This window comes from Gobio gobio, assembly GCF_949357685.1.
Source record: "Gobio gobio genome assembly, chromosome: 2".
In the NCBI taxonomy this organism is placed as follows: Eukaryota; Metazoa; Chordata; class Actinopteri; order Cypriniformes; family Gobionidae; genus Gobio; species Gobio gobio.
The window spans coordinates 66,808,974-66,833,675 of record NC_137098.1 but is presented as its reverse complement, the minus strand read 5'-3'; the positions used below and the strand labels follow the sequence as shown (position 1 = coordinate 66,833,675).

Genomic DNA, 24,702 nt, shown 5'->3' with positions numbered 1-24,702 from the left:
TAAAACATGTTTTTTATATGTGATAGTATTGCATTGTTACAGATCGTTTGATATCTATTGCACGCTGTCACAGGCTGGAGAAGGTGTTATTAGTTCATTCGTGATCAGTCTCGGACATGTAACGTTATGCGCCAGGGCTCGCAAAGCCCAACGTCCCGGCGCTATGTGTTTTTCAGACGGGCTACCAAAACGTATCACCGGCCTTGACGTATCTTAAATAGTGAAATAACATTCATTTCTTGCGCACAAGTGTGTGTGTGTATGGTTCGCGGTTATAATCACTGATCGGGCCGGTCAAGTAATACAGAAATAACATTCCAATTAATCGCGGTTGGATGAGAGATGAATCTTTATGTTTGTTTGATAAAGACATTTTGCGAGTCCTGTAAGCGTTTCCCCGGACGCTTTCAAAACAATGGCCACATGTACTGAGAGGAGCTGAAGCTCATTAAATATGCAAATCTTATCCAATCCTAGCTGTGGGCATTTACTTCCAAGTCTTCGATGCAGCACGCCCATCAAAACCGAGCGTTTCTTCAGAGAGCCTCAAAACCAAGGCAGAAAGTAGCCTATTAATTATTAATTATGATGTTTTTGAATGTAAAAACCACGTGAACGTCATAAGTTGACCTCAGACAACAGTATAAAAATTTTTTAAAAGCCAGTTCATGACCTCTTTAATGTGCGCACATGCTCATCCGGGAGAAGTGCACATAAAAGGAATTCCGCCCTTTATGATATAATACAGGGCCATAGTCAAAAAAAACCAAAACACTTTCCAAAACTTGTTCGAATCCTGAAGGCGTGTATTTGCCACAGAAATCCTCTGTCATACGTCCAACTCATTTTTTAAAAAAAAAGTTGTCCATGTTTAGCATTAGACTCTTTAACAGTGTAAATAAGTCAGAATGCAAGAAATAGCATTAGTATGGATGATTAGTTCTATGGATGATCTGTTGGGTATTAATTAGTGATGTCATGTATTAAAATAACTGACCAAACGTTGTAGTGGTAATCAGATATTTTTTTAAACACATTGTGCACAAAAAATTTTTAACTACGGCTATATTTAGTCACACACAGACATCAAGAATCAGCGTATCAATCTCAACAATGGTGACATGTTTCATGCAATGCTTGCTGGGAGCTACCATAGTATAAACTCATCCATTGTTCCCATAGTGGTGCCTGGAGAAGTGGGTATACTCTTAATTTACTCTTTTTTTAAGCGGCCCAGCAAAGGATGAATGTTCTGTGTTATAAACAGTTATATGTAGGAGTCTTGCATATTTAGTTCACCCCAAAATGGGCCAGGAGTATTTGCACACTGTCACTTAACTTTTGCTGCTTGACTTCATGGAGTAGGAATTAATATTAGCCACATAAGAGGTTCAGATGCAATTGTTGGGGTAACAGCTTAGGACCCAGGACCAGTAGTGAAAAAATGAAGACCAGGAGTCAGGAGTCAGATTATTTAAAGAAAATTTTACTGAAGAATAGTTTGCAGTTTCATCAGCAGAAGCCAGCTCATGAGGAGTTCGTAGGCCGCACTTCCTCTAACAGTCTCCCCGCCTCCGTCTAACGTACATACAATTTTCTGAACAGTTATACTGTTTTCAAGGTCTAGACACGTCATTACTGCCATGTGGAATGATTCTGATTGGTTCTAACAACATGCAACGTAAGCAACTTTCCACACGTAGACAGATAGGAGCATATATCACTAAAAATGCGTAGACTTGATGTTGCCCAGGCCCAGATTAGTCCCTAGTGACCTCGGAGGTCATAGAAAAGACACCTCCAAGTCTAGAATCGTCTGCCGAAAGGACCATCTCCAATACTGGATCTGCACAGAATCATGAAACGCACACACAATGCTCCACAGAATAGCAGTTTCCATCAAGGTTGGTACCATCTTAACTAACTATCAACGAAGCACTTCTCCAAAACATGCTGATACTACATTGAGTACAGAAGTGAGTTTATTCTATTTAGTAAGAAAGAAAAGTATATCAAAGAGGTACATTTCTCTGAGTCCCCAAAGAGTCCCATAGCTGTGACATAGATGACCCCAGGGGTCACTTTAGTAAGACATACAGTTAACACATGCTGAGCACTCTTTACTCCCTGGAGTGTTAGTACAAACACCCAGGACATTCGCCTGTCAGCACGTCTTGACACAGACTCAGAGCAGCACCTAAATAATGTGGATTCAAAAGCACACAGCAACTAAAACACTACAATATCCAAAATCACTTCTTGAATATAGAGAACTGATTTATCAAATGTAGGAAATGGTTATAACTTGATTATCATTAATTCTTATTTTAATATTGAACATAAAATCATTCTTGAAGGATATGTGTCTGATGAAGAGACAAGTGATGTTTTGCTTGACCCTTGACCCTTCACAATCAATACTGGCCCACAGTCACAGACTATAGGAACTACATAATTATGCATTTTGAGTGAAGTATTCCTTATTCTTAGTCCATCCACACATGAAAACTCTTAATTTGTTAATATCTATATTAACAAAGTAGTCTGAGCCAGTATTTTCTTTTGTGAACAATATTTTGTAACAGCTGATTTGGAGTCATTCTTTATATTGATGTTTTAATTATTATTATTATTCAGTTAAGTATAAATTTAATAAATAAAAATTAATGCACACCGTCAATCATTGTCCCAACACTTTTTTGTTTGTTTTATTAGAAACTTAGACTTTGAGTGAAACATCCTTGAGAAATGTAAGGCGATCGTTTTCCTAATGTTTTCTAAGTACGCTCAACTAATGGCATTTTACAATGTAAATATAATTTTCAATATATGAAAAGCGGAAATTCCTTATGTATTATTCAATATATTGTAATTTATGCCACAATACATTCATGCAATATATTATTTCATATATTTGTCAGCCTATTTACACCATAAAAGATATTGATCATAAATATATGGATAAATATATGGTTTGTAGTGGTTGAATCACACATACTAGCCAATTGACCTGTCGGTAAGCCCCTCCCATCGAATGCCGATGAGCCAATGGCAGTTGAGTATCAGTTGCGCTGGGACCGGAACTCGGACATCTTTAGGTTTCAGTGCCATAGAGAAACATTGGAAAATCCGAAGCTCTCATCGATTTGATGGTGTTTATGCTACAAAAATGCTAAACGTCGTGCCTGAGGTAGGCTACTGCAACACTGATTCCAGGGATCCTGAGAGGATTTTCTGGTTGTCATTCTCTCATTAAGTTAATATTAAAGTTAGTAATTCCCTGCTAACGTACAAACCGACTAACTATAACTAACTGTTCTCATGCAACGGTGTAGGTCAGAAACATTATTTTGACCGGTGTTATAGTCTATGTGTAATGAAAGGGAGAGCTTGCACGCAGTTTATCGGAGTTGTTTTGCAGATACAAAGTTCACCAGTTATTAACTGCACTGCACCCTCGAAAAGGCATAAGGTCTGTGTATATGTTTGTTTACTGTGAGTGTTTTTGTGTAATTTGCTGTGTATGTTAATGTAAATGCCACGGAGGGAGAGCTAGAGAGAGAGAGTTTGTGAATGAGACGTTAATGCGCAATTATGCTTTGTTCAGCTCTTACGATGATTTTTCGGAGTGAAAAAGAACATAATAAACTTAATAAACCATCAGTAAAGTTTGGCCATAATTCGGACGGGGTATACGTTACATTTTGTGTCCAAAAACATCTTGGGATAAGGTTTTCACACTGACAGCTGTCATTGTAAGATATAGCAACTCCGTTTGTTTGTCCGAGTTAGCAACAGTAACTAAGGGGGGCGGGGCTTACTGATAGGTCAATTGTGATGTGGTGACTTTACAGTTCAGTTATCATGACAGCATCACCAGATATTCTTGAAGATGTTTTCTTCACACTTCCTCTTTCCATCAATATATCCAGTTATTATTCACTGCCTTATTTAGATGTGTCTCTTTTTGCTTTTTAGTGCTGATTTCAATCATCTCCCCTGGACATGCTCAAGGTGATTTATATATTTATATTTTCTTCAGATCTTCACACATATAACACCTGAACAGAAAGCATTTATAGCAGCGTGTCAAGAGTTTTCATGTCATTTATTGGGTCCTTATTGATACAGTTGATCTGTGTATGAAACTAATGCCTCGTATGATTAATGTTTAAACTATATCTGGATGTTTTATGTGATGTTATAGAGAGACCAAAGGCTGTAGTGATTATAGAGGCAGACTCATATGAAACTACCATTATCAGATGTGAAATACCAGGAAATAAAGACGAATGGACATACAGCTGGTTTAGAGACGGATCATCTCAGCCCTTCAGATCTGACAGAGAATTCAGCATTAAAACTGATGAACTTGACAGTAGCAGTAACATCACCTGTAGAGGAGAGAGAAGAAGTGATGGACAGCTGTCAGAGATCAGTGATGCTGTTACACTGCCTGCATCATGTGAGTCCGATCCTCTTCACTGCATAAATAACTTATACTGAGAAGTATTATGACATGGTAAGAAATGTTTTTGCTTGCACAGAAGAAAAGGTGAAAGTTGTAAATAAAGTGAGTTTACTGTTCTCATCTTGTATTAAGTTTCCAGAGCGGTTATTGATTTATTGGTGTTTTAATTGTATTGCACATTATTGGACATAGACAAGAAATACACACACTGCCATTTTCACTTAGTCTTATACACTTATCTTGGTTTCTTTGGATGATGTATCATAACTTCTGTTTGTGCAGTTCTCGAGGCACCTAAAGCTGTTCTGACTGTAAAGCCTGAACCATCACAGATATTCAGAGGAGACACTGTCCCTCTCACATGTGACGTACAGGGGGAAGGATGGACATACATTTTGCAGTGTGATGGTGCACCGCATAAATCTAATGAGAAAGAGTTCAAGATCACTGCAGATCACACAAAGACGTGCAAGTGTATGAGCTGTAGAGGATCAGGCTGTTCTCACTGGAGTGATGAAGTGACTCTGAATGTGTCGGGTGAGTGATCATCACTGACATCAGGATCTGATCAACTGGTATTTCAGCCCAAAAAGTGGCCATTGCCTTATCTTCATTTGTGCCAAGTAACAATTCACTTATTTTGACTTCTTTGGATGAAATATCATAACCTCTGTTTCTTCAGTTACAGAGAGACCTAAAGCTGTTCTGACTATAAAGCCTGACCCATCACAGATATTCAGAGGAGGGAATGTCACTCTCACATGTGATGTACAGGGGGAAGGATGGACATACAAATGGCTGTGTGATGGTAGACAGCACGAATCTAATGAGAAAGAGATCAAGATCACTGTAGATCACACACAGATGTGCAGGTGTAAAGGCTGCAGAAGATCAGGCTGCTCTTACTGGAGTGATGAAGTGGCTGTGAATGTGTCGGGTGAGTGATCACCACTGATTGAAAGGATCTTCCTCAAATGATTAAAAAAAAACAAAAAAAAAACAGTACTTTCACATTTATCAATAAAATTGTTTACATAGGTCAAGAAAGCAACACATAACGCATAAATAATAATAATTTGTCGTAAATATAATCTCTAATATTATCTCTGTAAATATATTCTCAAACAATATTCTCATCAGTGTTCAGCAATGATGCATTTAAATCTAGCATATTTTGTGTTAGAGCCCAAACAGTATCCTAGTGAAATAATGCATATCCATATTTCCATATGATTTGACAGTTTATTTGATTAAATATCAAAACGTGTGCATCATACCTGACACTAAATGATCACTTTACAGTCAGTTTTATGACTGTCATTCTCTTCAAATGGTATTGAAGTTTGAAACGTGTATAACGTTACCAATGTTGTATGTAACTTTAGAGACGGTCCCTAAATTCGCCAGCGTTATGCCAGTCATATCAGATGCGCTGTGGTGCTGCTGTGTTTTTTAAAACCATTTTCGCTGCTGAAATAGAACAAAAACAGTCAACCACTGTATGATGAGTGAATCTCTTGCGTAAATCGCACGATTATCTCTGCTTTGTGTGTAGATTTCAGCGAGTGAAAGCGGCGCACGCTCTGAACTAAACTCCGCTAATCTGAACGCCTGATTATGAGACATTGCATTCATAAACTCAATAGAAACACGTGTGAGTGGTTATAATGCGCAACGCGATTATAACAGGTGGCTTTTGAGAAGACTATAATAAGTTCAACAGTCAGAGTGACTAGTGTGCAGCCGAAATAACGTTAAGTTACACCCGCAAATGGCGGTTGTTAATGTCAAGCCCTGATTATCCCTTAAATGTCACCCTAGTCTTGTCTGAATTTGTTCGTTCGCTTCACGTTATAATTTGCCAGACGTAGTTTTGGTATTGAGGTCAAAGTCCACTTGCCTTGGGTTCGTAGTTTGACTTTCTTCTGGCATGTTCTGCAGACAAGGTGACCATCTTAGATTAAGTTTCCCTCAGGACTTTTGTAAAAGCCAAAATATGACTACACCTCAGATTTGGTCCTTTTAGAAATCTGAACAATCCCCCGAGTGCTGTCACTGCCTTCTGCCATGAATTCTCATTCAAAAAACAGCGGTGCGTTGCGTCAGACTGACGCTGACTACACAGGATTTACCGCGAGTTTTCACAACCGTGATAATCACACGCGGTTTTAATGATAATACAATTTTATACGATATTACTAACCGTCACTAAATTTGATCGTGGTTTATCGTGAAACCGGTAATCGTTTCATCCCTACCTAGCAACAGGGATGTACACTTATCCCAATTCATTTAGCAGATGTTGCTTTTTGAAAGATTACCAAAAAAAAGTCAAAGCAGCCATATCATCACTATTTCTAATACATACAGTTATATCATCTGCGTATGCTGTGAGTTTCACAGGTGGAATTTCTGGAAAACTATGAACCTCAAGTCCATGCAATCGTTTCATTAAAGATTACAAAAAAGGTTAAATAGATATAGAATATAAAAATCCTGAAAGGGGACATCCTTGCCTTATGCCTCTCTTTACTGCAAAAGGCCTAATCAGGCAACCATTGATTCTAAGCATACTAGATGTCCACTATATAACAGTTTAATACAAGAGACTAATTGTGGACCAAAGCCAAAAACCTTCAAGGTCTTTAGTAAGTATAAATGTCAAAAGCTTTTTCTTGATCAAGAGATAAGAGTCTAATATCAATTTGATGTTTTTGGCAACTGCAGCAATGTAACTAAAAATAGGCAAAATTAGGTTGTCGAAAATGATTCTTTCAGGGATACACTATGACTCATCCTCATGAATTATAGTTGCCATACATTTATTCAACCTATTGGTTATAGCTTTTGACAGTATTTTAAAGTCATTACACAATAATGACACAGGACGGCAGTTCTTTAGGTTTCCAAGATCGCCTTTTTTGGTACTAATGTCGGTACCGCTTTCGGCAAATCAAGGGTAAGACACCTTGGTTAAAGGACTGCAGAAAAACATTATACAAATCTTGTCCAAGCACATTGTCACAATTGGTTTTGGGTTTTGTTCGACGTTTATATTTTCATGCCTTTTGTTTTGTCTTCCTCTGCTTCCACATCAGCTGCGTTACACGCATTCCAAAAGCTTTTGTAGAACTCAGCATAAATACCGTCCAATCTAGGGGATTTCTCCACTGTTCAGCCCCTGCACAGCACTCAGAAAAAGTCAGAAATCCCTCAAGCTCCATCTTCTCCTTCACTGTGGAAGATCTAGATTAAGTTTTTCAACTGCTGCTTCGTCACAATTTTCTGACTTCCGACTTTCTCATAAAAAGAAATTGCAGAAACTATAATTTCTTGATGATCAGTATTTCAATGCTATTGAGTAGTTTCAGTTTATGAAAAAATGTATGCTCTTTTGGCTTTTTCTCTAGTCCAAAAAAGAAGGCAGTTAGAGCATCCATCTTGTTGTTCTTTAAATATCTTGTTCTCACAAGAGTTTCCTTCTCCTGTTCTTCCAACAAATCCTTCGAAAGGCCTTTATTTGCTTTAATGGTATCAGTTGATAAGCTGCCTCCTTCATTATTGTAGCTTTGCTGAAGAATTTATTGTTCCAACATCTTCATTTTCAAGTTTTCAGTATTATATGCAGTGTATTGTTGGCAAAAGTTCTTAATTTGCACTTTCCCCAAATTCCACCAATGACTTAGAGATGTATAACTAAATCTTTCTTCCCTCCAAGATTTCCAAAACAGGTCAAAAGAGTGCAAAAAGACATGATCTTGAAGTAATCTATTAAAGTGCCAGTGTCACTGATAGGGTTTAGGTGACAGGACAGACATAGACATATAAATATAATGACGATCTGACATAGATGTTGGTGAGATACAACTACCCAAAAATCTTCCTTTGTTAGACTCCTCAACATAAAGACAGTCCAGTCTCGCAGCAAAGACATACATTTGAATACATTTTTGACCAAGTAAACTATTTAATATGAATATAAGCCTCCCTCCACAAATCTACTATATTATGTCTATTAATTAATCAAGATTTAAAAATATCTGCTGAGCCAGGATGAGGTTACATGATGGTTCTTATCCAATTTATGATCTACAGTACAATTCAAATCACCGCCTATTAAAACAATCTTATCTTGAGAACATTTCAGTAATTCTTCAAAAAGTTAGAAACGCAACACCAGCACTCAGATTTATACCATGACTAAGGCTAATGTTGCCCGACCATTCATTGTTCCACTCCACTTGATTACAGGCATCAGAATGTGTCTCTTGTAACAAGCTTGCATCTGCCCTTTTAAGGTGCAAGTTCTTAAATAAAGTAGCTCTCTTTCGTAGATCCCTACATTTAAGGATGCAAAGTTAAAGGATACCATCAGGATGAAATGTATCCACTTTTGTCTCCTTAAATGCTCGTTTTTTTGGGTCGACAGCTTATAAAACTTAATTCTGGGGGTTTGTTTAGCTTGTTTGCTGTACACCCTGTCACATATCAGCTTTTAGACATTGTTTTGTTTTTTGTTACAAATCAGAAATGATAAGGAGGCCGCTTCACGCAATACAAAGTCAAAGGAGAGGGTTGGATTGTTTTCTCCCCGGTGTGGGCATGGCCTAAATGTGCTCCGAAATGGCCATCCAGTGGCCAGAGATCTATAATCACCTAATCGACCTTCTCCAAGTATATAGACACAGTATAACACAGTATATTGTGTTTGCAAACAGCGATTACTTTTTTTCTTGCAAATCCAAGTTTATATCTTACAATTCCGAGGACTGATCATTTAAACAATCAGAAATGTTAATACAAACATGCCTAACATACACCTCTGCATCCCCCTTAGTGGCCCCACTATCTCGCAACGTTGGTAATGCTTGCGCCACCTCGCCTCAGCCGCCTTCTTCAAACTCAAGCGGCAACCTCCCGCAGTTTCTCTTGAAGCCAATACGGAAGTGACTTAAACTGCAATTCATCGACTGGCCGCTAGAGACAGACTCCAGAAGGGAGCAGAATCTCATTGAGCCCCATGTTAAAATGGCCAACTTTACAGCAGAAAAAAACATGTACAGTCTGGCACAAATTGTGGTTTTGGTCTAAACGGCTAATTTTTCCCCTCAACTGTGAGGGGGGTCAATTTTTTTATAACTCATTCTTTTACATTATATAAAGCCTTAAAGTTCTGCATAATTAAGGGTGTGGCCACTGTGAGTGACAGGTGGATTGCCGCTTGTCTGCTGTCTGTTAGTCACACGTCACTTCAGCTCCACCCACGACTCGCATCTTTGCCCATTTTCTGTTATCCGGGAGTGACGTGCGATGACGCGCTGCCAAGATGGCAACAGCCAGCTCGTCCCTACTCTATGCTTCAAAACTGCTCTTCAGAATCCTATGGGTGACATCAAGGACACTACGTCCATATTTTTATGTTAAAATGGTAGAAAATGCATGATTTGATGAAGAGAACTTATCCGTCTGGCTTGGCCGCTCACTCGAACATTAACCTAGATAAATATGTGCTAATATTAGTGCTAATATTAATAAAATCCAAGTGTTTGTGTGGAGTGTGGAAGCTGTATAGCGCGCGTACATGACATGAAGGCGCCGGCGCGATCACTGGCTTTTTTTCCCCTGACAACAGTGAAAACAATCTCTACTGGGCCTTTAATACAGAACAAAGTTTCTGAATAATGTGCTTGTGTTTGTGTTTTTCAGTGTCACGTTCAGCTCAGATTTCTGGCCTCAAAATCCTCAGTTTTCTTATGGCAGCTTGTCTGTATCTGCTTGCGACAGTCGTGCTGCTTTACAAATGTTACAGAGCGAGAGGTAAAACTTCTGTCTGATCTCCACTCTCTCTCTCTCTGAGTTGGAAATAAATGTTTTATGTATATTTCAGTTCCGTCGGCTGAAGACCAAAGTCAGTACGCCGTAACAGAGGAAGAAATCTGATATTAACATGTTTAAAAAGATTCAGAATATTAATTTGATTTGCCTTATATCATCTGTCATTAAACATTATAAATATTTTAGTGTTGTTCTGCTTTTATATTATCCATATTAGTGTTGTTATTTAGATTTGTCATAACTGTCATAAGAAAATTAATTTATCATATCTTTGTGAACATATTCTGTTATTCAGTGCTGTTGGTTTTGTTTGTTTAATTTGTAAACATACAGATATCCTGTATCACATGTTCTGTATAAATAAATAACAGTTGAAATTAATGTATATGCCAGAAAGTGTGTAATAAAAATATATGTCTCACATTTGTAACCCATCATCTAAGCCTAATACAATGTCTTATTTTCATGGCATTTCATTGTAAGACACAAAGTCGTCCTTTATATTCTCAGGTCCACAAAACTTAAAACTGAACACATTTGACAGCAATTTTATACCAGGCCTAATGAAACGTGTTCTTTAAACAGACTGGTGAGATTTCAGCAAAGAGATGTTTCTACTCCCAAACATTATTATTTTTAACTTAATTTTCAGTTAAACAGACCTCCAACAGCAACAAAGGTAGCTAATAATAATATAAAATAGTCAAAGGAATCATTTCCACCATAGAGATTATATCCCACACTTAGTTGTAAATTCTTCAGATCAAGAGAAACTAGCCAACATCGGAATATTTACGAGTCTAAAAAACATAAACATGGCACATGCACTTTGATACAAATTGTAAAAATGTGTTTCACTGTATTCTGGCTGCTAAATAATGAAGCTTATGAAAAGGTGGGCTTTAGATTAATCCAGAAATCAGTTTTTAGGAGTGAGCATTTGAATACTTCCAACAGATCACTTCATCTGCGTCCAGATTGTAAATAATTTGTTTTATACACAAATATGTGATTAATAAAGTAAAATTTCACTTGGGTCACCAGATATATTGATTTTACGTGATACATCCAATAGATTAAAATTTATTTTAAAATCTTTATTTTATTTATAGCTTAAGCAAAACACGTTTTATTTTGACGCCACGAAACGCAAGTTTTGTGAGCAGATAAGCTCTTTTGATAGACAATATGTGTGGCTCTTAAAAGAGCCTTTGTGTGTGATGAGATGAGCGGCTTTACTTTGAGCTGGTGTATTTGGTGACCGCTTTTGTGCCCTCAGACACGGCGTGTTTGGCCAGCTCCCCGGGCAGCAGCAGACGCACGGCGGTCTGGATCTCTCTCGATGTGATGGTGGAGCGCTTGTTGTAGTGAGCGAGACGAGACGCTTCACCGGCGATGCGCTCGAAGATGTCGTTGACGAAAGAGTTCATGATTCCCATCGCCTTGGAGGAGATGCCGGTGTCGGGATGAACCTGCTTCAGGACTTTGTACACGTAGATCGCGTAGCTCTCCTTCCTGGACCTCTTGCGCTTCTTTCCGCCCTTGCCGGCGGTTTTAGTGACGGCCTTCTTCGAGCCCTTCTTGGGGGCGGACTTCGCTGGTTCAGGCATGATGCTGGAGAGTCGCAAAGATGACAAACCAATGTGAACTCATGAGCGACACAGAGGGTTTTATTCACTACCCTATGCTAATTTACTTGAACCTTCTCATTGGCTCGTTGAACATGCCAAACCCACAAACTGGTATTTGATTGGACAACTCAAAGCAATACGAGCGGCTCAAGAGCCAATCACAAGCGGATGAATGATGGCCCCGCCCACCGCCTCGTGTTTGAACGACACTGGCTTTTTCCTTTGTTTCATTTCCCGCTCGTTTATTTGTATATTGTAATATTTTGAGAAAATACGCAGTTCTGGACAGTTTTAAAACCCCTAATCGACCCATTGAGTTTTGGAGGAAAGAGACCATACGGTCAGACCATTTTTACTCGGAACTTCATTGATTCATGAAACTGATTAAACTGCAAGAAGAGTAAAAACAACCCATTTGAGTTATTTTTCGGCATTTTCACTTCAGCTAACTTTGGTACCATCTGATGTAACTTTTTTGTTCATTTTGTAAACCAGCTAATTTTACGTGTGAATTGATAAACATTGTGTAATACAAAATAAATCACTGAACACTTAAGATCAACACTACTTTAGAGTTTTTGGGGTAAAGAAAATTTAAAGATGCTGATATTCTCATTATATTGCTGTTATTTGTAATTTAAGAGCTCAATACAGAACAAGAAAAAAAACAAATAGTTGTGTTACTAGTTATGATCGACATGGCTTAAACATTGACTCCTTGTGTGAAAGTGTGTGTGGCTCTTAAAAGAGCCGTTGGTGTTTTTCTTCTTCTCTCTTCTCTTAACCGCCGAACCCGTACAGGGTGCGTCCCTGTCGCTTCAGCGCGTACACAACATCCATGGCGGTGACGGTCTTTCTCTTGGCGTGTTCAGTGTATGTCACAGCATCACGAATGACGTTCTCCAGAAACACCTTCAACACACCGCGCGTCTCTTCATAGATCAGGCCAGAAATACGCTTGACGCCGCCACGTCGAGCAAGACGCCGAATAGCGGGTTTAGTGATTCCCTGAATATTATCGCGAAGAACCTTTCGGTGCCGCTTAGCGCCTCCTTTCCCGAGTCCTTTACCGCCCTTTCCTCTTCCAGACATGACGACAGATTCTCTTCAATCCACAACAACTGAATAAAGAACAAAAATCTTGATAAGAGGAGTTTATAGTCAGCTAGTGGACCTGATGGAAACCACATTCAAGGGCGGATCTAGTTGACGTCACACTACTCTCCAAGAGCTGCTGCTCCTCCTCTCTGGCCGTCATGGGTTGAGTTTGACTGAGTTCAGCTCCACCTCTGTGGATCTAATAGGTGGAGGGATAGAGTTATGGGCGGGGTTCGGTCGGAGTGTGATTGGACCGTCTCTCTTCACCCATTACATTACGAGAAAGGGAGCTAGCTAGTCTTAGTTTTCCTTTTGATTCTGGAAATACGGGGTTTAATTAAATAACTTCTGAATATTTCGAGCAACAAACAAGCACTGTGACAGTACCGCAAACAATTTATGGAAATATTTTAATAAAAATTGTAAACCTACTTAAATCTAAAAAAGAACAGTTTGTGCAGTTAAATTTAATTCATAATTTAGGTATACCTAAGCCAAACGGATTTACGTACTAACGCAAAGATCAATAAGGGAAATTATCTTTCACAGAGGGATTGATGTGGCTCTTAAAAGAGCCTTTGGGGTGTGTGTGGCTGAAGCCGCTGCGGGTCTAAGCGCGCTCTCCGCGGATGCGGCGGGCCAGCTGAATGTCTTTGGGCATGATGGTGACTCTCTTGGCGTGGATGGCGCACAGGTTGGTGTCCTCAAACAGACCCACCAAATAAGCCTCGCTCGCCTCCTGCAGGGCCATGACAGCGGAGCTCTGGAAGCGCAGATCCGTCTTGAAGTCCTGAGCGATTTCTCTCACCAGGCGCTGGAAGGGCAGTTTGCGGATCAGCAGTTCAGTGGATTTCTGATAACGGCGGATCTCTCTCAGCGCCACGGTACCGGGCCTGTAGCGGTGAGGCTTCTTAACGCCACCGGTAGCTGGAGCGCTCTTACGGGCGGCTTTAGTCGCCAGCTGCTTCCTCGGGGCCTTTCCTCCGGTGGACTTACGAGCGGTCTGCTTGGTTCTCGCCATTGTTTCTAATGAGTTCAGCCGCTGCTGTGAACAAAATTAACGAATGAAGAGTTCACGAGAACACGCGCTTCTTTAAACCTAGAGCTGCCATGCGCTGATTGGACGGCACTGCTTCAGAGGCTTTCGATTGGTTATTGTCTGGCGTCTGTAAACGACAGTTGGCCAATGAGTTTGCATCTCCTGTTTTCAAACAAGAGACGACTCCCACTGCGCAATGTGACGTCGTAGTGACGTCCTTTCTAAGTAATTTTTGGACGTCCAATTTCGGTCCACTTTAGGGGTTGTTTTGTAACGCCAGGCGACGTCTTTTTTTCGACGTCTCCGGTACGTCAAATGTTGACGTCCGTGGGACCTCCGTATATGGGCTATTTATAGTCCAAATGTGGTCGTTTGTGGACGTCTTTTCAACATCATATTTAGACGTCGTTTTTATGCAACTTCTATAAATGTAGTCATGTATCAAGAGGGTGGAGGACATGTTTTCTGTACCATGCATTACATTTCCTGTAGCTTTGTTTCAGTAGCTAGTTTCGACAGGAAATGCCAGCATAGACCGTAAGGTCTCCAGTTGTTGCTGAGACAATCAAACTGAGTTTTTGGGAAATTATCTGGAACATATGCCACCTTCTGAAATGGGACTAGATTACTTTTCAAAAAACTCAATTTGATTGTCTAAGCAGCAGGTGATAAATGGAGACGCATACATAGGTGTAATGCATTTCCAGCTCAAACTAGCTGCTGAAACAAAGCTACAGGGAAATGAAATGGCACAGAAAACATCTCCTTCACCCTCTGGAAACATGGGACCACATACATACAACACTAGTTATAAAAATAAGTCACAATTCAATATAGCCATTTCTTTATTTCCATCTTTATTTAAAAAAAAAAATCAGGGCATAGTAAATCCTCCGCCTCCAAGTCTTTGTGGTGCATGCTTGAGGTGCTCAGACACATTGAATTTGATGTAGTCCTCAGTGGCTGCAGAATCAAATTTCATGATCCCTTCTGCAAAAGAAAAAAAGACAAATGATTTAAATATATGCAACAGCATTCTGCAGTCATACAGGAAGTCAGTCACAATGGAAGACTTCAGCATTAATTTGACTTCAAAACGACTCAAAGCAGTTTGGAACTGTTTTTCTTCCCGGAAGCTTTGCGTGAGAGCTAATAAAATATTTAAACAAGACAATTTTTCGTGTCTAATTTACTTGAGACAAGTATTGTTAGCCGTGTAATTAGCGGGATAATGTACATCCAGCCGGTTATCGCCGCAGAATAAAGCCCTTAAGTGGCAAGATCCCTCCGCTTCGTGTCGGGTCCTGATCACTCTGTCTGGGTTTACTCTGCGATAACCAGCTGGATGTACATTATTCTTTACTAAACACTAAATATTGTCTAATTATCGTTACTGAGAAAAACACAGAAAATCAAGATATTTTTTGTCAATATCGCACACGCGTTTTATAGTGCGCGTGACAAGTTTGCCGCTCAAAAAGTCAAGCTAGCTAACAGCTTTTCGACATGGTCTCTCTCCGTGACCATTCGTGGCTATAATCACAGCAGGTTTGTGAAGACGTGATGCTAAACTACCTACCACACGTACACATGGACATAAAAATCACTAAGCTGACCAAACTTGCCTTCAACTTAGAAAAGAAAAAATGGACTCACCAGCGAAAGCGATGCAGGCTGAATGTGCCGTCTTGCACGCAGAATTGCGTCAAATGCCTGGCGTGTGGCCTCGGCCAATCAGAACAGTGACTGGTTGGGTTATGATGATGTGCTACCCCAGCCAATCGGAGTGACGTTGACTGTTTTTTGGCTCAATTTGAAAGCCAAACTATATTAAATCCTTTCAAAAGGTCCAGTTATATTAGAACATTTGTAATTGTAAAGAGTAGTTTTTTATTCAAAATAATTTTATGTTTTATATATACGTTTATTATGCTAATGTTTAAATAGCTTCAGCATTTCATTTAACCCCTCTCATGTGTATTTAGTGCAAAAAACGAGTTCAGAACATGAATCTTGAGTGTTTTAGCTTTCAAGTATTAATCATGTTGATAACAACAATGTTGATATTTGTAAATAAAACATTATATATAATGTAAATGTTCTTGCACCTGTCATAGACGTCCAAATGACGCCCAAAAAAATTACCCAGTTCAAGGTCAAAAGTTGAACGTCAAATTGACGTCCAAGTTGGGTCATGGTTGGACGTCAAAATAGTGGACCTAGTTTGGACGTCGAATAGATGTCCAGAATTGGTCATGGACCGACGGACCCAATATAGACATGATCTGCACGTCTATCCGACGTCCAATGTTTAGTGGGCTGTTTGTGATTCCCGCCCAAAAGTTTCTTTCTTCGTTTTTTCTTTGTATCCACGGAAATAGAAGCGAAATCAGTTTTAAATTTGTACACCGAAACCCGTGATTGTTTTTGTTTTTTTTATCTTATTTAATGTGCAGAGTTTGACTTGTGGAACTAATAGTAAACAAACAGACATGTACAGATACTTTTATAACCACATTATTTATTATTTTTCATCAGTTTAAATATTTTTAACCATGCCAATAAAACCATAAGCATTTTCATAATACATTAAATCAACAGTAAGATAATTATTAATAAAATATATATATAAAATAAAATATCAAATGCATTAGATAATTTTAAGGATTATATAGCGCCATTGAAAAGCTGATTATGAATGAAGTCTGACAAAATTGTCTTATATTACAGTAGGTTCCGTAATAAACACTTAAACCTGTGGCACCAGTTATTTTTAATGTCAGCAGTGTATAGTAGAGGTGGGCAGATCGATACTAATATCGATAATATCGATACCAACGTTGGTATCGGTATTGATCGATACCAACGTGAAAATATCGATACTTAAGTTTCAGTTTCTCTCGTTTTGCGACCTGGCCGTGTTTGTCAAAATGCTGCTGCTGTCACAGAGCAGAGCAAGCTCTCAAGAGTGCTGCTCGTGCTCGACACTGCTCTCCTCCCCCTCTCCTGTGTTGTACCGTCACGTGACTCACCACTAGCGCTACCACCAGCAGTCAGGCGCGCGCGCCGCTCAGCCGCGCATTTCAGCAGTCAGTCAGAGGAGGAGAATGGCAGCAGAGAGAAAGAGGAGCGTTGTATGTAAAACTTTGTGACTTTGTTTATTTAAGAAAAAAATCCTGAAAAGAAGTGCACTAAAGAGGAGAAACATTTTTTGTTAACATGCTACTTGAAAAGAGATTTTGTTTTTACATTTTTTATATTTGTGAAGTAATCATTTTGTAACTTTGTTTATTTAAATAAAACAGAAGTAACCAAAAGTTGTTTCTGAACAAAAGCTTTTGTAGTACTGATTAATAACCCAAAATGCAAATCACAAAAACAAATTAAAAGTCATGAAAATTAATTTAGATTTAGGTTGAAGACGCATCCACCTTAATTATTAAAAAGTATCGATATTGGTATCGGTATCGGCGATACTGGCCCTGTATTTACTTGGTATCGGATCGATACCAAATCTAGCGGTATCGCACACCTCTAGTGTATAGTATAAGAACTATTGCTAATATTTTGCATTTATTTTTAATCAAAAACGCAAAATAAACATAGGCCATTATGCTTGTAACCGTTCAGAAAAAATGGGCACAAAAAGTTAATCAAAAGATGTGATAAATCAAATGCACTCTCTAAGGACAAATTGTGTGGCTCTTAAAAGAGCCTTTGGGTCGCTAAAGCAGACTTTAGTGTGTTTATTTGGATTTGGCGGGCTTCTCGGTCTTCTTGGGCAGCAGCACGGCCTGAATGTTGGGCAGCACACCGCCCTGAGCGATGGTCACGCCACCCAGAAGCTTGTTCAGCTCCTCGTCATTGCGCACCGCCAGCTGCAGGTGCCGAGGAATGATGCGGGTCTTCTTGTTGTCCCGAGCGGCGTTTCCAGCCAACTCCAGGATCTCAGCGGTGAGATACTCGAGCACAGCGGCCAAATAAACCGGAGCACCGGCACCGACGCGCTGGGCATAGTTGCCTTTGCGGAGAAGCCTGTGGACACGGCCGACGGGGAACTGCAGTCCCGCCCTGGAGGAGCGAGTCTTGGCCTTCGCTCTCGCTTTGCCGCCGGTTTTGCCTCTTCCGCTCATTATTGAAGTCTGTCAGTTACAGAATGAAGAGCAGCGTCTCCACACACTGTCTTTAATGGAGAGAGCCAGTCGCCCATTGGTTTAGAGTCTGATCAGATTTAAACCAATCACTGAACTTCCCTCCAAAGCCAAAGCCCCTTTCGGCGGGAAAGATTGTACAAGTATTTTAGACAGAGATGAAAACTTTGAGGAAAAAAACAAAACAACTACTAATATGGACATTAATCGCTATTCCTACCAAACACTGTATATTCTGTTCACAATGACCTTTTGATACTGTAGTTTCCTATTGTAATATTAGAGTTGTATCACTGCCCATATTGTTGTGTTGGGTTGTTTGTATTGTCACATTTCTCCAGCAGTGTGTGTGTGTTTGTGTGTGTGTGTGTGTATTCTGTACTGTGAGCCCTCATACGCTTTTTATATTTACCAATTTCTTAGAAATACAAAATATTTACTCGATTTTTTCCTAAACTTTGTGACTTGTTTGTTCGGAGTCTGCGGTCAAGTCACATCTGGGCTATTTGCTTTCAAAATTAACAAATCATTAAAATACGCGAGTTTTGCTCTTTATTCAGAGTCAGTGTGTGGCTCTTAAAAGAGCCGTTGAGGAACAAACAGTGGATTTTTATTTCTTTTTGGGAGCTGCCTTTTTAGGCTTGGCGGCTTTAGGCTTTGCCGCTTTAGGTTTCGCCGCCTTGGCCTTTTTAGGGCTTTTGGCTGCTTTCTTAGCGGCTGCTGTTTTCTTCGCCTTCTTGGGGCTCTTCGTCGCCTTCTTAGCGGCTGTGGCGGCGGGTTTCTTGGCCTTCTTCGGTGATTTCTTGGCGGCTTTGGGCTTCTTTGCTGCTGCAGCTTTAGGCTTCTTAGCGGCGGCGGGTTTCTTGGCCGCGGGCTTCTTCGCTGTAGGAGCCGCTTTCTTGGCGGGTTTCTTCTTGGTCTCGGCTTGCTGCTTGTTGAGCTTGAAGGATCCGGAGGCGCCGGTCCCTTTGACCTGCACCAGGGTGCCTTTAGTCACCAGGCTCTTGATGGCGATCTTGACGCGGGAATTGTTCTTCTCCACATCGTAGCCGCCGGCGGCGAGCGCTTTCTTCAGGGCGGCGAGGGACACACCGCTCCTCTCCTTCGACGCGGACAAAGCCTTGACGATGAGCTCGCCGACGCCTGGACCTGCTTTCTTGGCTTTCGCGGCGGACTTCTTCTTCGGCGATTTGGCCGGGGCTGGGGCGGTTTCTGCCATCTCTATCTCTTTCTCTGGTCGGATCCAAAGTCTCTCAAGCGCTGTCTGGGTTCAGTAATGAATAGCGCTCGAGCGGCGCTGCGGTCTTGAATAACACATGAGAACCTCATAGACTCAACCCGCCCGCTCGGCGTCTGTGCGCGTCCACGAGCCGCTCGCGCTTGTGTTTTCTTCTCATACATTTGTGGAAAAAACTGGAGCGGTGAAATAGTTTATCACAGTCAAAACACAGTGAACACCAAGCAGAGGTTCTGGCCTTTCATTAGAGACTCAAATACGCGAAGAGGAAATGTCACTTTTGTCTTCGTCAGGTCAAATCCAAGGCGAGCATCAGCCACGGCGAAACGCCACGTGCAAATCCGATGGATAATATTAATGAAATAGTTAATAAACTCCTAAACCCGTCCTCTGTGTGTTCAGCAGACAGTCTGAAAGAGACTTTAATGAGAGCAGCATCAGTGAGGGCGTGAGGAGGCTTTCATACAGATGTTGATCTGGGCAGCTGGAAGCACACGAACATCATCCGGAGGCTCGAGTCTGACTCTCATCTCTGGCCAGGATCCATGTTTTAACTCGTTAAACACATCGTTGATGTAGGCTACATCATATATATCACGACAAAATGTTAATTGTAATAAATTATTTTTTTGTCTCCTGATTCTTCATCTCATATATGGAACCACGGGAATAGAAATTATGGAATTGCTCATCATAAAGCACAGGTCATAATGTCCTTTTAACATGTATTTACAATGGGTCATTATGATTGATATATTTATTTAGGCAGATGTTCTTGTTAAAATGATGTTATGAACTGAAATGACGAGGATAATGGATTAGTGTTCAGTTCACAGCCAACATTTATATGTGGGGCCCATATGGGTATGAAATGTGCTCCATATAGGATTGTCTGCGGGTTCCATAATGGCCCCATGCCAATTGCCCACATGGATTTCATATAGGATGGCACTTGCCACTAGGTGGGACCCAAATGGGCAGCATGCACAAGACCCATCTCGGTCCCAGCTTTACAATCTGAATGAAAATCAGGGCCAAACGGTTTCAGCCAAATCACTGCAACTGGGTCTCACTTGGATTTGCTCAGACTCAGACTATAACAGAACATATTCAATGATGTGAAAACAATTTAAACATTTTGTTTGGCTTTGTTTAGTTAAAAAAAAAAAAACATTTAACTTCATTTTAATTGTGTCTGTGTGTCATTTGCATTAACTGTTAAAGGGACGATTCTTCTGCAAAACACAAGAAGATATTTTGATAAGCAGTTTAGTGACCACTGACTTTCATTGTATGGACAAAAGTATTATTTTTTATGTTCCACAGAAGAAAGAAAGCTGTAGGTTTGGAACAACATTAGGGAGAGTAGATGATGACAGAATTCTTGAGTGAAACCCCATGAAGCGACTGTGTCATATTTGATCAACCCGTTCTCCTTAATCTACAACAAATGACACGACTTTACACTTTCCAAATGCGTGTAATGCATATGCCAAAGTCCAATTTTGCGTGCATATGGTTAGTTGGGGACACTTAATAATATTCAGTAATATTACTGATCTGACTGCACTGACGCTGCTGTATGAGAACTCAACTGAGCCGCAGAACTGCTTTATAGATTAAATTAACTAATTTAATAATTGATGATCTTTACAACAAAACTGAATCAACATTGAACTGACTTCAGCTGAAATGCATCGTTTTCCTGTTATCACTGTAAAGTTGCTTTGAAGCAATCTGTGTAAAGCACTAAGCCTATAAATAAAGGGGACTTGACTTGACTTGACTATAATTCATATTTATTCATGCCACCCATTGAATGGGGGTGGTTTCACATTCAACCACAGTGTTACGCTAGCGGTCATTATTCTAGACTGCTTGTTCTGCCTCTGGATATATAGTCCAGTCAGCATCAAGTCCATGAGTACCGCTCTTTTTTTGGGCGATTTCACTCTGGCCAAGAATCATAGATTTCCATAAAAAGATGTTGTTTTTTGAGTCCGCGTAGCTTGAGCCTTTACTCTCATTTTTGCCTCTCAAAGCTAATTCAAACAGGCCACAAAACTTCACACAGTCAAAAGAAGGCCTATAATGTGGCACTTCTCACTAACCTCATTGTGATGACGTAACTGCGACTGTGTGGCAACGCTGACGTCCCGAAAGTGAGCAGTGTGAGCAGTAATGTGATGCGAGTAGAATAATATAAGTGAGTAATACAATGTGAGCATTTGCTCAGATTGAAGCACATCTGTCTGTCACTGGTGCTTCTCACATGTTTCAAAGCTACAAGACTTTCTGAATAAAGTTCAATCTCACAGCACCTGATCCTATACATGTGAACTGATGAATAAAACTAACACATTTATTGGTATAGTGTGCAAGCTGTTGGGGTAACAGTTTAGGACCCAGGACCAGTAGTGAAAAATGAAGACCAGGAGTCAGGAGTCAGATTAATTAAAGAAAAATTTACTGAAGAATAGTTTGCAGTTTCATCAGCAGAAGCCAGCTCAAGAGGAGTTCGTAGGCCGCACTTCCTCTAACAGTCTCCCCACCTCCGTCTAACGAACATACAATTTCTGAACAGTTATACTGTTTTCAAGGTCTAGCCACGTCATTACTGCCATGTTGAATGATTCTGATTGGCAGAGAAAAGGCACAGTCATGGTAAATTTCCACAAAAGGATAGATAGCAGAGCATATCACTAAAATGGGTAGACTAGCTGTCGCCCCAAGACTAGATTTAGATCACAATGACCCAGGAGGTCATAGAAAGGCATCTTCAGGTCTGGTGTCGTGTGCAGAAAACGTCCATCTTCAATATTGGGCCTGCACCGATCATGCAACGCACACACAAAAGCACTAGGGTATATCACACTCTAGTAAGTGTCAGCGGATCCTGACATTTATCAAAAGAACACCCAATACATAAACAAAGATACAGCCATAGCTCTCCTTCGCCAGAGAGAGACATACATCCCGGCTGGAGGTCAGAACAGGCAGCTGAGGAGATCCAAAATCACCATCCTTAAACTAAATATATAAAAGTATAAAATCACACAGAATTACAATCATATTTAAACTAAATATATGAAAGCAGAGAAAGAGATACATAGATTGATTATCCTTGATTATTCAGGCTATGGAAATAATAAAAAGAAACATTGAGAAGGATAGGTGTATAAAAGACGAGACACAGGTATCTGACCTGCCCCTTCAAAGCATTTCTAGCAATAACATGACCGGACATTGTTCATGATTTCTTCAACATTTCATTAATGGAAGAGTAATGCAAATATGTTTTCTTGAATACTAAAGCTTCATTGTTATTAAATTAAACACTAATGACATTATTAGACATAGACCCGTGTTCCAGGAGTAGTGTTGAGCCTCTTTAGGAAATAAATCCATCACAAACAGATTTGCAAATGTTCAAAATTTAAAAGTTTTGTGCTTGATTTATATATTTTCACATGAGACTTCATACAGCATTACTTTAAACCAGAAACCTAAATGAAGATATTTGCGTTCTGGTTTGGATGAAGGACCATGAGAGGAAAATCCATGAATAAAAGTTTCTTATATCTCAATCTTCTTAATCTAGTCCTGACTATATCTGATTGTCAAACATTCAAAGCTTATCCACACAGACAATCATAAACCCTCAAATTCAAACAGCAATGCCGTCAAATCAGACAACAAGAATGCAACAAACATGACATTACCAAATTAATGTTACATTATATTATCTGACATATATATGTTTAAACAGGCGGATTATTAATTTAAACAGTTGATCCTGTGACAGGAATACAAAAAACAAAGCAAAAGTGTTTGTTTCCATTATCTTATTTTCTGAATAATAAGAGGAACTCCATCCTGATTCTCATTGCTGGGATCATCGTGACACAATTATTATATACACTGATCAGGCATAACATAATGACCTAATATTGTGTTGCTCCACCTTTTGCTTCCAAAACTGACCTGACCCGTCGAGGCATGGACTCCCTGAAGGTGTGCTGTGGTATCTGGTGTTAACAAGATGTTAGCAGCAGATCATTTAAGTCCTGTAAGTTGCGAGGTGGGGTCTCCATGGATCAGACTTGTTTGTTCAGCACATCCCACAGATGCTCGATTAGATTGAGATCTGGGGAATTTGGAGGCCAAGTCAACACCTCAAACTCATTGTGCTCCTCAAACCATTCCTGAACCATTTGTGCTTTGTGGCGGCGCATTATCTGCTGAAAGAGCCACAGCCACCAGGGAATACTGTTCCCATTAAAGGCTGTACATGGTCTGCAACAATGCTCAGGTAGGTGATACGTGTCACAGTAACATCCACATGGATGGCAGGACCCAAGGTTTCTCAGCAGAACATTGCCCAAAGCATCACTGCCTCCGCCGGCTTGCCTTCTTCCCAAAGTGCACCTGGTGCCATGTGTTCCCCAGCTAAGCCACGCACACGCTTCTTATGATCACGTTCTGATGCTCAAGTGCCACTGTTGGTGCTTTGGGCGGAGGTCAGGGGTCAGCATGGGCACCCTGACTGGTCAGCGGCTGTGCCGCCCCATACACAACAAACTGAGATGCTCTGTGTATTCTGACACCTTTCTATCAGAACCAGCATTAACTTCTTGAGCAGTTTGAGCTCCAGTAGCTCGTCTGTTTGATCGGACCACACGGGCCAGCCTTCACTCCACATGTGCATCAATGAGCCTCGGCCGCCCATGACCCTGTGGCCGGTTCTCCACTGGTCCTTCCTTGGAGCACTTTTGATAGAGACTGACCACTGCAGAAGAAGAAGAGGAAGAAAGTCTGTCAGTTGTATTTTGACATGTTTTCCGGCTCTGTGGGTTTAACCAATTCAGACTCTGACCAAAATACTTCAGAATACTTATTGTCATGGGACTCACAACCAGTTTTGAATCACATACACATTTAATTTATGGAATACAGCTCATCATTGTAAAGACCACCTCTGATATTATCACATTTAAAACTTCAATAGACAAAGGCCTTCACACACACACACAGTTATGATGAGGTGGCAGCTGCAGGAGTTTGATTGACAGCTGTAGATAATCCAGTCTCCAGTCACTCACACATCTCACATTCTCAATCTGCACTGATGAAAAATTATAAAAAAATATCTGTGGACCGGAAGTGGTTTAATTACCCTTTAACCTTTTGTTGCGAAATCACCCAGAAGTTCTTGGTAACTCTGGTGTTCTCATACTTCC

The 24,702-nt window shown here is 40.2% G+C and overlaps 4 protein-coding genes across 4 annotated transcripts; all 4 read right to left on the bottom strand.

Annotated features, from left to right (window-relative positions):
* Nucleotides 1-1,467: 1,467 nt before the first annotated feature.
* LOC307120486 (histone H2B-like) lies at nucleotides 1,468-11,916 on the bottom strand (the record flags this gene model as incomplete). The annotated part of the gene is made up of 2 exons (XM_079807530.1): nucleotides 1,468-4,394; nucleotides 11,546-11,916. 2 exons carry the CDS (start codon nucleotides 11,914-11,916, stop codon nucleotides 4,391-4,393), a joined length of 375 nt encoding a protein of 124 aa, XP_079663656.1. The 3' UTR covers nucleotides 1,468-4,390.
* Nucleotides 11,917-13,645: 1,729 nt separating this feature from the next.
* On the bottom strand, nucleotides 13,646-14,056 carry LOC307120361 (histone H3.2; the record flags this gene model as incomplete). Its single annotated transcript, XM_079807373.1, has 1 exon — nucleotides 13,646-14,056. The coding sequence occupies one exon, from the start codon at nucleotides 14,054-14,056 to the stop codon at nucleotides 13,646-13,648; it is 411 nt and encodes a 136-aa protein (XP_079663499.1).
* A 3,764-nt stretch (nucleotides 14,057-17,820) lies between these two features.
* On the bottom strand, nucleotides 17,821-18,207 carry LOC307120450 (histone H2A-like; the record flags this gene model as incomplete). Its single annotated transcript, XM_079807483.1, has 1 exon — nucleotides 17,821-18,207. One exon carries the CDS (start codon nucleotides 18,205-18,207, stop codon nucleotides 17,821-17,823), a length of 387 nt encoding a protein of 128 aa, XP_079663609.1.
* Nucleotides 18,208-18,835: 628 nt separating this feature from the next.
* LOC307120308 (histone H1-like) lies at nucleotides 18,836-19,444 on the bottom strand (the record flags this gene model as incomplete). Its single annotated transcript, XM_079807290.1, has 1 exon — nucleotides 18,836-19,444. The coding sequence occupies one exon, from the start codon at nucleotides 19,442-19,444 to the stop codon at nucleotides 18,836-18,838; it is 609 nt and encodes a 202-aa protein (XP_079663416.1).
* Nucleotides 19,445-24,702: the final 5,258 nt, after the last annotated feature.